Source organism: Centroberyx gerrardi, chromosome 11 (assembly GCF_048128805.1).
Source record: "Centroberyx gerrardi isolate f3 chromosome 11, fCenGer3.hap1.cur.20231027, whole genome shotgun sequence".
In the NCBI taxonomy this organism is placed as follows: domain Eukaryota; kingdom Metazoa; phylum Chordata; class Actinopteri; order Beryciformes; family Berycidae; genus Centroberyx; species Centroberyx gerrardi.
Genome location: NC_136007.1, coordinates 8212461 through 8226633, shown reverse-complemented (window position 1 = coordinate 8226633; position 14173 = coordinate 8212461). Strand labels below are relative to the sequence as shown.

Here is a 14173-nt window from a genome sequence, read left to right as displayed (position 1 = left end):
CCAGTAAGAATAGCTGACACCCTTGTGCTCAGCTAATGGAGTGAATAAACAATAAATAACCTTCCCTGCCTCACTCCCTCTTTCATTGATCTTGTCATCACCCAGACACACATTTTTCCAACTGCTTCCCCCCCCCCTCCCGGAGACCCCTGTAACTGCTCTTTAAAAGGCGACTGTCTCCCTGAGGAGAACATTTGATCTCTTCTCACGTTACAAAATCACAGAGGAACTGACACGGCGATAAGGCTGAAAACTGGCTCCGTCCGGTTGAGATGGCTTCGACGGAGCGAGGCGCCTCTGAGGCAGGACTCTAACTGAACCCTGAAATGTTCCCTGATCAGCCGCATCTTAATTTGAGGGCACTTAGTTTGTCCCGTCTTGTCTCGCGCTCGCCTCGCTCGAACATGGCGATCCTGCGCAGCCAAAGTAAACTCATCCACCGCACCGAAAACCAGATCTCCCAAATCAGGAAATTAAACCTGGCAGGGAGAGGTCAGGCGAGGGAAAATATGACCGAGGGAAAGAAGCGGAAAGTCATCATGATGACCTGAGACGCTTTGCTGCTGGTGATCTGTTCCACTTTCTGTATGTGTTGTCGTTTCTGCCTTTCTCTTTCTCTTCCTTTTTCTCATTTTCTTTCTCTTTCTCCCTGGCTCATTCAGTCTTTTATGGTCAACTTTTATCTTCTTTGCCTTTTAAATTTTACTTTTCTTTCATTGGCTTTGCTGTTGGTTTTATGTTTTGTTTTCCTCCTATTTTGGAACTGTGCTTTAAAAAGTGCCATATAAATAAAGATTATTATCATCATTATTTTGTTTGACATTGATCTGACTACTATTTTTACAAAATGACAGATCATACAAAATTAAAACAAATTATGGTGATTTGTAAAGGATATCAAGTAACTTTACCTCTTGGCTGACAAAATGATAACACGTGGATCCTCTATATTTCAGAAATAGTGATATATTTTTTTTACTAAATGAATATATACAGACTTTTGGAACTCAGCTCTTCATGTGCCATCTCTTCACCCTTTGTCTTCATTTTCTTTTTCTCTCCCCTTCTCTCCGTCTCTCTCTCTCTCTCTCTCTCTCAATCGTCTGCATTCAATCTCGCTCGACATTGATTCATATGTTTAAGAGCCGGAGGGAGAGATAGTGGATGGAGATCAGAGACGACACATTAGAAATGAGCCTGGGAGTATTCACCCCCCCATCCTATTTATCATTGTGAATCCGTATGCAGAACCAGAGCGTACACATCATCCCTGACAATTCATCTTCTCTAGACAAGAGGAGGTAGCGTTAAAGATGAGGTAAGGCCGCTCAGTCTGTAACTAGATTTTAATAGAAAACATCTCGTCTGATATAAAATCACAGATCATGACGATTTGGCTAACTTGAAAAGGTGTATCCGGGCTAGGAAACGTATTTTTGCAGGCTGTTTTATTGCTTTAGCTTAGATTCATTTTTGGGTCAGATGGAGAAAGAAAGCAAGGGAGAGAAACAGACAGGCGGAGGAGAGAGAGAGAGATGAGACAGATAGAAAAGAGAGAAAAGCGGAGACAGACAGAAAGAAAGAAAAGACGGAGAGTTCCAGAGATGATCAGTAGGTTGATGGATGTGTACCAGCAGCGGGTCAGAGTTGGACGGCAGAGTCCTGATCCTTCCCAGACGGTCCTGGCTAATCCCTCACACACTGACTCAATACTGGAGGACACGCTAAAGTGGCTAACAGAAAATAACAATACGGCCCATTGTCTATCATCTACTGGTGTGCAGTGGATTGTTTCTGTCTGCCGCGGCTCCGTCCATTTACGTTACGCTCCATTTGAAAGGTTTCACTCCAAAACACTATTTCCATTTTGGAAAAAACAAAAATTGCCAGATGATGTTCATCGCTCGATATTGAAAGCAGCTGATTGTATCCTCTACATTCTTACGATTTTTTAGAAATTATAACCAACAGTAACCGACAGTTTTACTGTCTCCTACGCAGAAGCTGTTGCTCGTCCATCAGACACTCGGCGCCTATAAGAGCGTCCTTGATAACAACACCTCCGTGTTTCATATCTGAAGCGTTGCCTCAGCCCCGCCAACGCCATGCCAGCTGCAGCCTGATGACCTCACCTCTTTAGACGTCAACTTTCCACCAGTGGAGTTGACACACACACACACACACACACACAAGGCCCAGACAGATAGACACACACACACACACACACTGCGTTCTTTGTTGCCGCCCCGTTGCGGTTAATGGTTTTTACGTCTTGGTGGATGGAGGTGTGAAAGAATGAGTGGAGGGGAGGGGAGGGAAGCACACACACATACACACACACACACACTGCCCTTTAGTTACTCAGTGTGATGTCATGGTGTTGCCCTTTCCGAAGTTGGATGCTTTCCCACTTAACGGCAAACGCCATGGCAACCAGAAGCTACCAACTCGGTGCACTGAAGAATTCACCCTGGATCGTTTTATATGACAAATGCTAACTGCCACTACTTGGACATACAAAGTGAACTTTAACACACCGTTTAATGCCACTGGGAATGAATCAAAATATCTTACCAGCCTGAGGATTACATTCTAGGCCCTTAATTTCACCAAAGCATTTCATTCCCTGCCTCTTAAATGGAGGAAATAAATTCTGCTGACCCCATTTTATACATAAGCCCATTTAGAAGGGCAACTGAGCACTACTGTATTTCATTGTTACCGTAGGTCATTAGGTCATGATTTTTTTTGAAGCAAAAGCAACTGGAGTCAATTACTGGTAATCTGAAGAGGAGGGGGAAAAGCTTCAGATACCAGTAATTCATTTATCGCTACTTTTTAAAAAGACCCAAACTGTATTTGAGTTTTTCCAAGGACTGGATAGTTCATAGAGTTATGATGTGATGATGACTTTATCTTCATATGGGGGTGGTGGGGGGAGGGTGGAACGTGGCTCTATCCCATTCCTTATGTTAAAGCCTGCCAAATGTCCAAATCCACATGCTCACACACATATACATGCGCACACACACACACACACACTCAGAGACATTTTTAAAAAGCTGCCACTACAGTATATGATGTGCAAACTGCAGATATGTGAGTGTTTTGGCGCATGTGGGACAGTTTCATTCCAGGATTGTACACCACTAGCGGTTAGTGGGATTTCATGTGAAACTGAAGTCGTCATCTTTCCTAGCTTACAGTAATTTTAAGAGGATTAAAGTAAATAGCGTCTTTATTTTAACTCCTTTTACTTTCTGTTCAAACATTCGAATCCAGCAATAATTACACTTGATAAATACCTTCTGTGGAAAGAAACCTGTTAGCAAACAAAAAGTGATAGAGCTCGACAGAAATTACTTTGGGCTTTAATGCTTGGGTGTTTGATGACACAAGAGACTTATTTGACTCTCTCTCTCCCTCTCCCTCTCCCTCTCTCTCTCTCTCTCTCTCTGTCATGGGTATTGTCTTTCAGGTCAGGATCAGGAGACAGAGTGTGGTCGCCAACAGTTAGTGAAGATGGCAAGACAAGTCCCTACATGGAGCCTGACTCACAGGTAACCACTGTTTACTCTGAATTATGTTGTTTACTTTGTAAAATCAAGAAGTCACACGCTCTCGAGATTGAAATTCACGCCCGAACGTGAACCAGCTAGGGCGCTGCTGGACCCGATGTGCTCGGGGCCTGGTGAGGCTGAATGTCTCATCCTGCCAAAATAATGCCAGTTTTAATGCTCAGATTTGGGTCAGGCTTGGATTCAAAAATATTTTAAAAATTCAAAGCTGTCTGCGTGTTTGGCTGGGAAACTCCTCGGTTAAGTGTCTTGCAGGACCCTTCGTAGAGGATTCAGATACACTAGCAGGATGGCCTAGCATGGCCTACCCTAACCCAAACCACGAGCCATGGAGGGTCGAGAGCACAGAACTTAAATAGGTAGAACGGTCATTCCCATTCAAATAATTTTTATGAGTATCGTTGGGCTAGCTTCTGTATAAACTGACTTACGGCAAGTCACTGAGGCGAGAGGAGAGCTAATATGCTAATATTGAAGTTGATAATGTTACGTTAACCTTGTCGCTAATGGCAGCTTTCTAAGTTTTGACAGTTTGCTAAGCACCTTGGCAACAGACCTTGGCACACAGATTCAAATGCTCAGAATTCTTTTATTCTGCTTTCAGGCTACAGCCACAGCACAACACATTTGCACAGTTCTCAAGCAAGTGTGACAGACTGTACAGCCTTAATGCCCAGACTGTCACCATAGCAACTAACCCTTAAAATTCCATAATCGCCATTTTATGCTGTACTAGCCAAATTACCATGACAGACAATGGAATGACAGTTCTATCCATTCAAGTTTTGTGTTCCAGAGTTTTCATTCCAATCAAAGGCTACACCAAGTGATTTCACTCTGAAATCAGCTGGTGTAGTGTTTGGTTGCAGACTCTTGGCCCTCCATGGGACATCGTTGCCCGTCCCTGGCCTACTGGTCAGAGGGACGGGTCCCATGTCCGAAAGGTCACAGGTTTGACATCGGCCTGCCCATTGACTACGGGTTGACGAATATGGGTTTTTGAGGGCCGATAACAATATTTTTGGAGTGAAACTGCTAATAGCTGATTTTTAGTGCCGATAGTAAATATCTTTAAATTTGATCATGTTCATGGCAAAACAAATCCTCCCCAAAAATTGAAATATTTCTTTCTTGACAAGGTGGAAAAGCCTCTGAAAAAGGATTTAGAGCATGTTACAGGTGAGGTGACTCAGCAATGCAATTCTCTGGTATGATTTATGCTAGACTTGACGTAGACTGGCACCATCTACTTTGGCATCTACTGCTTTAGATCAGGATCTGGTGTTACACTGGCCAAAAGAAAGAATATTTCACATTTGGGGACATGACTCAGCAGTGCAGTTCCCTGTGAGGTGTGAGGTCCATGTCTTCTTCTGTTTATATCATAAACAGCGTCCATGGAAACGACCAAAACATTCGATCCATAATTTGCAACTACACTATCATTCACATGATTATAAATGAGATAATGCGTCCCACTGTTCGCCGGAGCAGTTTTGAAATAGTGTCTTGATTGTTCTCCAATTGTATGAGCTGCCAAACGGATATTCAAGGCAAGATGAACCCCAGCAGATGATCTTTTCCAAGTTTCCCAGTGTTGGCAGGCACACAGGTTTCTGAACATGGACAGAATAGGAGGTGTGTGTGTATGTGTGTGTGTGTGTGCATATGCTGTGAGCGTGGAGACTGTGTGACTGAAACAGACAGACAATGAGCATATTGTGGCTCAGACATGTGAGAGATGTCCATTTGTCAAGTATTGTTTGCTGGTAGCTGTGCAGTCAGGCCTGATCTCCGTGTCTCTGTGCCTTCACTATGGCAGAGTATCCTTATCTAAAAGGGCTGAACGGACGCACAAAGGGCTGGAGTGAAACCTATCTGTTCGCTCATCAATGGGAGTTTGACACCATACAGGAAAGAGACATATTGTTTTCAGTGGCAGACACAAAGGAAAAAGAGCTTCGAATGAATTGATGCGCTGTGAGAGAAGCTTTAGTGTAATACATCAGTGGTGTTTTTGGTCCTTGGATCAGAATTCTAACCAGATGTTTTCTCTTTCTGGCACTAAAGAAAATAGCAACTTCCCAGGGGACTTTTATTCTGAAAATTTCACAATCATTAAATTGATACATTTTGCCACTGCTATGTCACAAATCATATGGATCACATGAACACCTAAGGAAAGCTGACACAAAGATTGAATTGGTATTCATGAATGTGCCATGCAGCTGTTATTAAGCTCTTGTTTTGGTGTTATTAATGTGTTATAAACCAAAATTCAGATAACAAAGCCTTTGTTTTGGTGTTATGAATGCATTATAAACCAGAATTCAGATAATGAAGCCCTTGTTTTGGTGTTATTAATGTATTATAAACCAGAATTCAGATAAAGTGCTGCCAGCATTTTATTGTAGTCTATGTAGAGATGACAAATGAACCAACTTGAATTTATAATCATAATCCCAATTGCAGTAGTTTATGGATGATCTTTAGACATAATGATGATGTAAATATGACTATGATATGAGGTATAAATCCACACAGTGATGCATGAGCTGAAAAGACCTCTCTCAAGTCCAGCAAACAGGCAGAACACCCCTGCTGCAGTCTTCAGGAGACCCTGTTTGCATCTCACTGTCTCTGCACCAGGTCTTGTTTTGATTAACATGAGGAAATACCAAACCTGAGTGAGAGGAACCATCAGCTTCAACTGTTTATACAAACACAGACATGCATGATAGGAGGGCTTTGCGTGTGGGTAATATGAGAATAGCCAATCTGTCTCGCTCATGCTGTTCTCTCATTTGCCCCCCCCCCCCCCCCCCCCCCCCCCTCTCTCTCTCTCTCTATCTCTCTCTAACATCTTATCCAGTCCTTCCTCTCTGCAACATCTTATCCAGTCTCCCTCGCTGAAGTCTAAAAGTTCCCCGGTGTCTCCTTTAATAAACTGAACCTGGACTGCTGGAAACTGCCAAGTCAGGGCCACTTTAGCTTCACGCTCAGGTGGATTCTTTTTAGCATGAGAAGAGGAAACATCCGTTCCCTGGGGTCGTATAAAAGACCAAGGCTCTCTCTTTCTTTCTCTCCCGCTGTATTCGGATATGGCTTGAAGGGGTACGCCGACACGTAACAATACCAATTGTTCTTCAGACGCTTTGGAAACAACACACACACACACACACTGGGGCTTCCTTCACACTGGCTGAACTGAATCCACACTGAACTATGTGATACTGTGTTTGCCCGCAGTTGCACATATCCAAATGAATAGCCAGTTGGGACTTTGTAAGTAGCAATTATCTGAGGCAAATAGCTGGTGGGGATGATAAGATGAGGAATGACAATATCTGAGGGAGTGTGTTGCAAAGCAGGCATGCACTGTCACAGTTTTAAAGTAGTTGTCAGCATCTTGGTTCAGCCTTCTTTTTATGTACCAGACGGGTGGGGTTTGCCGCAAAGTTCAATACAGTGAATACTAAAACATTCCACTGCGGTGTCACAATCATTGGGAAGTATTTGACAATCAATTTAGCTGAGTTTTCTGTGATCCGCAACTTACCTAGCGCTATCTGAAATGTGCTGTGGTTAAACATTAGGACAAAGATAAACGCTGAATCAGTCTTTGGCTATCAGGGTGAGAACTGAGACTTAAAGAAGCAGACCAAGGCACTTTGACTTATGGATAAAACATCCACTTATTGAGGCAAATGGCCCGACTTGTTGCGGCCGACTCAGGCATTCATCTGGGTCTGATGTGCACACTGCAAATCGACTCCCGTTACCAAGAATACTGTAAAGGGAGCAGCTAGAAAGCACTTTTCCTTGCAGAGATGCTACCTACCACATCGACGCTAAATAAAGAACTCCTGAACACTTTTCCCCCCATGAACTCCATGAGGGCATTATACGTGACATTCTGTATTTGACATTTCCTTGGACTCCTTGTTCTTTACCAACAGGCTCTGTTGGAAATTCCAGTCTCACATGTGGGAATGAGCTACTGAGCAGGAAGTGACACATGGAAGCTGTGAGGTGTTTCCTTTCACCTTGGGAACATGGGAGATTCTCGTAAAACCCGATGAGGACAGACTATATTTTTGGATATGAGCGTTTGACTCATTATATGGTGCTGCTTTTGCCACATCTTTTGGAGCGTTCTCTTTATGTTCAGTCTGGGGAATTCAGAAGGAAGGTGTGATGTATTTCCAAGGAACTGTGCTCACGTCCTGGCAAGTCTGCCCAGAGACTACCGGACTGTATACGTGACTCACTGAAACAGAACTAATTTGCTACAAATGGACGGCTGTGATGAGATTATGATGAAGTGCGTGCATCGCTTTCACAACCGAGTTTCGTCTGAAGCTTCGCTGTGCAGTTCTGGGAAGAAAAATAACTTGAATAGTGATCAAATGCTTTAAACAGCTTTCAAATCTCATTTAAAAGAATGGGATGTGCTTGACAGTAAGGATGTGTTTAATCAATATTTATTGGAAGGCGGACAAAACCCTCAGTATCTCATGACCCAAAGTGCCAAAAACGTTTTGTCCATCTCAGAATAAATACTGTTTCAGCATATGTAAGTGCAAACCCATTCTTTTAAAAGATTATTTGATGCAAGGGTAACACACTGACTGGTTTGAGCGCTGTGATTCCAAATCTCATCACATATCCAAAACCGTACCTTTTTTTTTCGAGAGAACCAATGATAAGAAAATGGTTTTGTAAATGTGGGTCTGATTTCGCATCTACATTTCAGGCATTCAGCTGTCAGTTTTACTCTTGGAACAGATTATGCAGTAGTAAAGCAACACCATGAACTATTGACATTTCAGGCTTTCAAAATTCCTTCCTGAAAGTACACAGTGGCAGCTTCAAGTAGATGTGAATTGCCTATGGGTCAATGTTCAAGTCAAATATTATTTTTTGGCAAGCAGTATCAGAATGCCATTCATTGCTGCTGCCCTATTATTAAAGTGATAGCTATTGTGGCCAAGCACTATGGCCCTGTGGAAAGAATGAGGCTCCACAATGCGGAAGCCCAGAGGTCTGGATCTCACGTCACCAAGGCTTCATTCCCAAGCCTTTCAGTCTCGGCCCAGGAACTGGCAGCAGGAGGCGAACTCTCTCAGCTAACATTAATAGGAGCTGACAGATAGAGTCCTTGCATGACTTACAGACTGTAATTCTTTCACTGCTTGGAATTCGTTTTGCTTAAGAAAACGTGTGCATGATACAGGATCTGTTTTATGAATGGAACAAGGCGCTCGCTTCCCAATATCTGTCAGGGGAAATCATCTGCCTTTTAAAAAAAACAAGAGAGTAATGCGTTGAAAATATGGCACAAATAGCATCAAGGATAGAATTCAAGAGCTATAAACTTAATTTGTCTTAGATGTAGCGCAGCATGTGTTAAGTAATAGTAAATAGTCAACTAGGCCAGCTGTTAAAAGATATTAAAATGGTGTTTTTTTGTGGAAAAACACTCAATAGAGCTTAAATAATGGATTTGAATTTACACCATAAAGAACTGTAATACGGTTTAACAATATAGGGGCATTACAGGGCTTAGTGCACTCTTGTATAGGTTGCCAAAATATGTTTACTGGGTCCTAGTATTTAATCCCCTACCAGGAAATCTCAGACCCATGGAGCGTTGTTGGAAAGTCTTTTCCACAGTTCCACATTCATTCACACACCCCAAGCCCTTTAGATCATAAACTTGTGACCCCCACTTATTTGGTTGTTTGTGTGCACTAATCACGCAGTAATCCTCAGAAATGTCCAAATCTGTATTTGGGTTTTCCTAACGGGGCCCTCCCTGCTCCCCTCCCCTCGCTCCCTGGCTGTCAGCGTGTCGGGGGGTGGATGGGGTCACTGAGAGCGCTCTGTACTGGGACGGCTTGGTCCAACAAGTCTGCAGCCCTCCAGTCTCACTGTGTGTACAAAATATTAGAATAACCTTCCTTCTCCAGTCTCATAGGATTAAAAATAGTTCTTTAATCTGTCTCCTCCACATCTCCTATTGATGAATGATAGGAATGTCCGGATTTTGCTTAATTGCTGGTGGCCTCCACTAGGCCTAAATATTTTTGATGTGCTGAAACCAAAAACCTCTTCGGACAGTCAGCGTTTCTGTAGTTTTAACATCATCACTGAGTTGGCATTTTCCCTACCAAGTATCTAAATCAACTAGGACTCAGTTAGCTTAGTTGCTATACTGTGTTAGCTAGTCTGTTAGCTACTTTTCTTTGAATTCCTAGACAAGCTAAAGCGCTAGCTAACATATTAAGCTAACCGCATACACATAGCCTATCCTTTACTGTCTTGGTATTTTTTTAGCTATATAAAGTAATGAGCAAGCTAGCTAACATTATTCCTTACATTTTTTAACAAATGTATCTCTCCTGATACTTTGCCTATAATGCTGAAATATAATGTTATTGTAATGCTATTGTTGGCTCCACACAAAAATGTTGACTTGGCAAAATCAGGATATGCGAAGTAAAATTGGCAACTGAACAGCTTGATTCAACAGGTGAAATTGATTGAATTGAAGATCACAGTTTTGACCTGTATCCAACATCCAACAGATCATTTTTCATGGAAAGAGTGCTAGCAGTGCTAATATTTTGTACATTTTGAACATTTTCATAAAGTAGGGTTAGAAGTAGGGTTAGGCAGGATGCCACAGCTACCTGCACCTTCCCGGCGCCCAAGGCCAGAGCCACTCCAGTCCCGAACTGTCTTAAATACTGTACTATTTCCCTGTCTTTCTGTCCTCCCAAACTATCCCCGTCTCCTCTCCAGAGCCTGTCTGTCTCTCCTCCCAGCGAGGCACCCGGGGCAAGGCCCAGAGAGCCATAAAGGGCTGGTTTGTGTTTGGTTAGTGGTGCAGAGCGCCATGTGAAAAGCTTAATTTCGAAGGTCCAGGGGGATTACCATGCAGGAGGCAGACAAGAAGGAGGTGGTGTGCATGTGTGTGTGTGTGTGTGTCTGGTGGATTCGTGTGTGTGTCCAGCGAGGGAGGCAGGCTAAGGTCTCAGTCAGTTAAAGACAGGCATATGATTTCAATTAAGCTCCCTCTCCACCTTTTTCTTCTCCTCTTCCCCCCCTCCTCCCCTCCCCTCCTCCCGTCTTCCCTTCCCCAACCAAACTGTGGTTATGGGTTGAGGTACCAGTGGTGAAGCTGCAGTCCTCCCCCATCCAAGCCTTTATTAATCAGGATCGCTTTTAGTCAGGTTGATGAATGGAGGAACCCCATGACTCTTGGCTAAATGCACCCCAGTTAAACATACACAGAGAGACATGAATAACAGTTTATACATGGTTGGATGCCTACACATATGGACGCATATAGGTACACGTGCATGCAAACACACATCAGCACACAATCTTTGTTTCTTTCTTTCACACAAGCACACACACACACACACACACACACACACACACACACTAACCCATACACGCATACATGTCCAGTCACCCAGAACCATGAGCCATGCTTGGCTACCACTGTAAAACAGGTCAGTGAAATCTGATGGCGCTCTGAATTTACGAGCATACAGCGACAGACAGCGCTGGTTCTCATAAATAGTTACTGCTTTGAGTTCTTTTTCTCTTTCTTTTTCTGTCTTTCTTCCTCGCAAAGTTTCTCGTCCTCCGAGCCAGGAAGAACAGACTGGAGGTCTGAGAGAAACTGAAAGAGTAGCCATTCTCAGGAGAGAGAGATTTGGAAATAGATCATCACACAGATGGACTTTTTCAACAATCTTGTTATGGAGCCTTTGTTTGAGAAAGACTGAAGCTGTTTAGAAAATGTCCTCCTGCTCATATTAACTTTAAACTGTTTTGACTACATTGGGAAAACAAGATAAGGTTACCAGGTGATTTATCAGGTGATAAGATATTACTTAGGCCAGCAGACGATGAACGTGACCGTCACCTTGAGACGCAGTCTCCATTAAACCTATATGCAGTCCAGACGTGAAAAGATAGAATAAATCATTTTAATGAGACAGTTGGCTTACAGCTGATTTTTCTAATAAAAAGAATAGCCATCATACCTTAAGAGCAACCTGAAAGCACTTACGGGTTCTGAATGTTACCAAACTGGCATTTTTATAAGGCGAGTACCAGATGTGCTGCCTTATAAATCTGCCATCCACTCAAAGCAAATATCTGTTTGCAACAGACGTGCGAGGCCAGATAAGAGTGTGTTATGAGAAAGGAAGACAAAGAGAGAAGCTGGGGCGGTTCAGCCGAGACAGAAGCAGTCACACCATACCAGGCGTGAGTGCTACGGTGAATTAGAAGTATTCAAGTGCAGTACTTCAAGGAAAATGCCATCTTTACACTGTTCAATCTGTGATGTTCAATGTATTCCAGGAGTTATTTTGTGATGAAGTGTAAATGTACTTTTTGGTGTACCCACTTTCCCTCAACCTGCCTCGCCTACCTCTACTTCAGTTAGAGATATCCTACATTTCCCAGAATACCTTTAGAAAATTCCCAGAGAATGTGTCTGCTGTCAGTGGAGAAATTGATATTTCTGCCTCTTCTACGGTGATTTTTGAACACTGGCACAAAATGGTGGGTCCTTGCTCTTTAATTCTGAGGGACTGACACCAAAACCTGATGTTTACTGTTGATGTTTTAAATTGCTGAAGATTTTTCTGCTACCAAACTGCTGGGAATACCTTAACATGACACCACGTAGTCTATATTTGGCCCATTATCTGAGGAAATAAGAAAAATACACCACCAAACAAAGAAATCGGCACTAGGATTTTTCCTTTAATGTCTCCCATCCACTCATTACAAGTAGTTGGAAATGATTTTTTCCCCCTTTTCTTTCTTTAAATACATTAACCTATGTGTTAGCGTGTGATTATCTGGCCTCCTTCCACATGTCATGTTTATACAGATTAAGAGTCATAAATGTTATGTCTTTACTGTCATGTCTCCGCAGGAACACTGTGTAACACAATACACTCTCAGGGGTTTTCCTCCACTTGCTTCCTTTATCCTCAGTGCCCAGACATGAACAAGCAAAGGCTGATGGTGATACAATTACTGATGGATATCTGCAGACTTGGACTGTGTCTGTATACGAGAAATTAATGATGATTTCTCAGTAAGGCTAGTACTCTGTAGCTTTATATCATATTTGTTGTTGCAAAATGTATGTTGTACAGCATCCCAGCTAAATTCCTGTATAGTACTTCACTCTTCAGTGAAGTTTTACAGCAAAGTCGAAACTGAAGGTGGAAACTAAATGTAACAGTTGATGAGTAAAAGAGAAACTTGGAACCAAACACCCTTAAAGTGGTAATCCCCAAGATCCATGTTTTTTTGTTATTTGTTTTTTTTGGCGACATCTTTGTTGCTAAGCGCTCATTGCTGTGGTGTTTCTGCATTGCACTTCCCACAGATCACCTGTCAATCAAACAGTGTGTCCAGTACTGTGATGCGTTTTTCCTTTGATTATCTGTTGATGAAGGTTGACAGTGTTTAGATCAGCGAATGTAAAAGCTTTCATGAACTGGAACTATCAGTTGAATCATCATTTTGTTATATCAATCAGTGATAGAGAGCAGCAAAACGGACATTTAATTATATGAAAATGTTGCATACTTTTCACTTTAAATACCTAGCCATGCAGTGAAGCAAAATGTAGATCCAGGGTGTCTGTCAGGAAAGGATGAGAGGTGAGAGAGAGAGAGAGAGATGAGTGTCACTCTGCTAGACCTCCACTTGTCAATAGGGGCCTGAAGGACTGTGTGTGTGTGTGTGTGTGTGTGTGTGTGTGTGTGTGTGTGTGTGAGTGTGTGTGTGAGTGTGTGTGTGTGGGGGTAGGGACAGTGAGTTGGTCTAAAGAACTTGACCCCTCCCCTCCTAATTATTGTAAATGAGGGGTTCTGGGATATGCTCTCAGGTTTCAGGGTGTAAGATGAAATGGGGGAAGAAAAGAAAAGAAATGTGAGAGAGAGAGAGAGAGAGAGAGAGAGAGTGGGAGAGGTAAGTGAGGCTAAAGTATATAGAGGAGGGGTTTTGAGGGTTTGAGGGGGAGGATTTTTAAGCCACTTTTCCACAGCGGGGCCAAGTGGGCCAACTCAACCTGTCTAAAACTCTGGCTCAAAAGGGCTTTTCATTTACTTTCTATAGCACCACCTGACAAACCATCTCTGTTGAAATTAAGATGCATCAAGACTCACAGAAATGGTCTTTTGGAGGAAGGAGGGAGGAGTATTAATAACTGCGGAGATCATCAGTGATTATATTCCGATTTTATTCCAGTCTGCCGTGTCTGTAATTTGTAAAGTGAAAATTTCAGTCCAAATTTCCAACTGTATTTTGGTGAAGACAGAGGTCCCCTGATAATACTAATCCATGAATCAAACTCGCGGATATTTCAGCTGTAATTTGTTTTTGGTGTGTGATTTCTTCTTCTTTTTCTCCTTCTTTGTGATGCACAATTTGTATGTTCCTACTGTCATGAAAAAATCAAGGCAGAGGAGGAAGGTTTTGAATGCATTTTCGGTGCAAACTTAAATTTTTGCTTTGCTAAATCAGGAAATGACAAATTCATTAATTAC

The 14173-nt window shown here is 42.5% G+C and overlaps 1 protein-coding gene across 1 annotated transcript in view; it reads left to right on the top strand.

Annotated features, from left to right (window-relative positions):
* pdlim4 (PDZ and LIM domain 4) overlaps positions 1 to 14173 on the top strand; it is a 52489-nt gene that overhangs the window by 22436 nt on the left and 15880 nt on the right. Inside the window, exon 3 of the mRNA XM_071906713.2 lies at positions 3479 to 3560. Coding sequence (XP_071762814.1) covers positions 3479 to 3560 — 82 coding nt within the window. The remainder of the gene's footprint in view (positions 1 to 3478; positions 3561 to 14173) is intronic.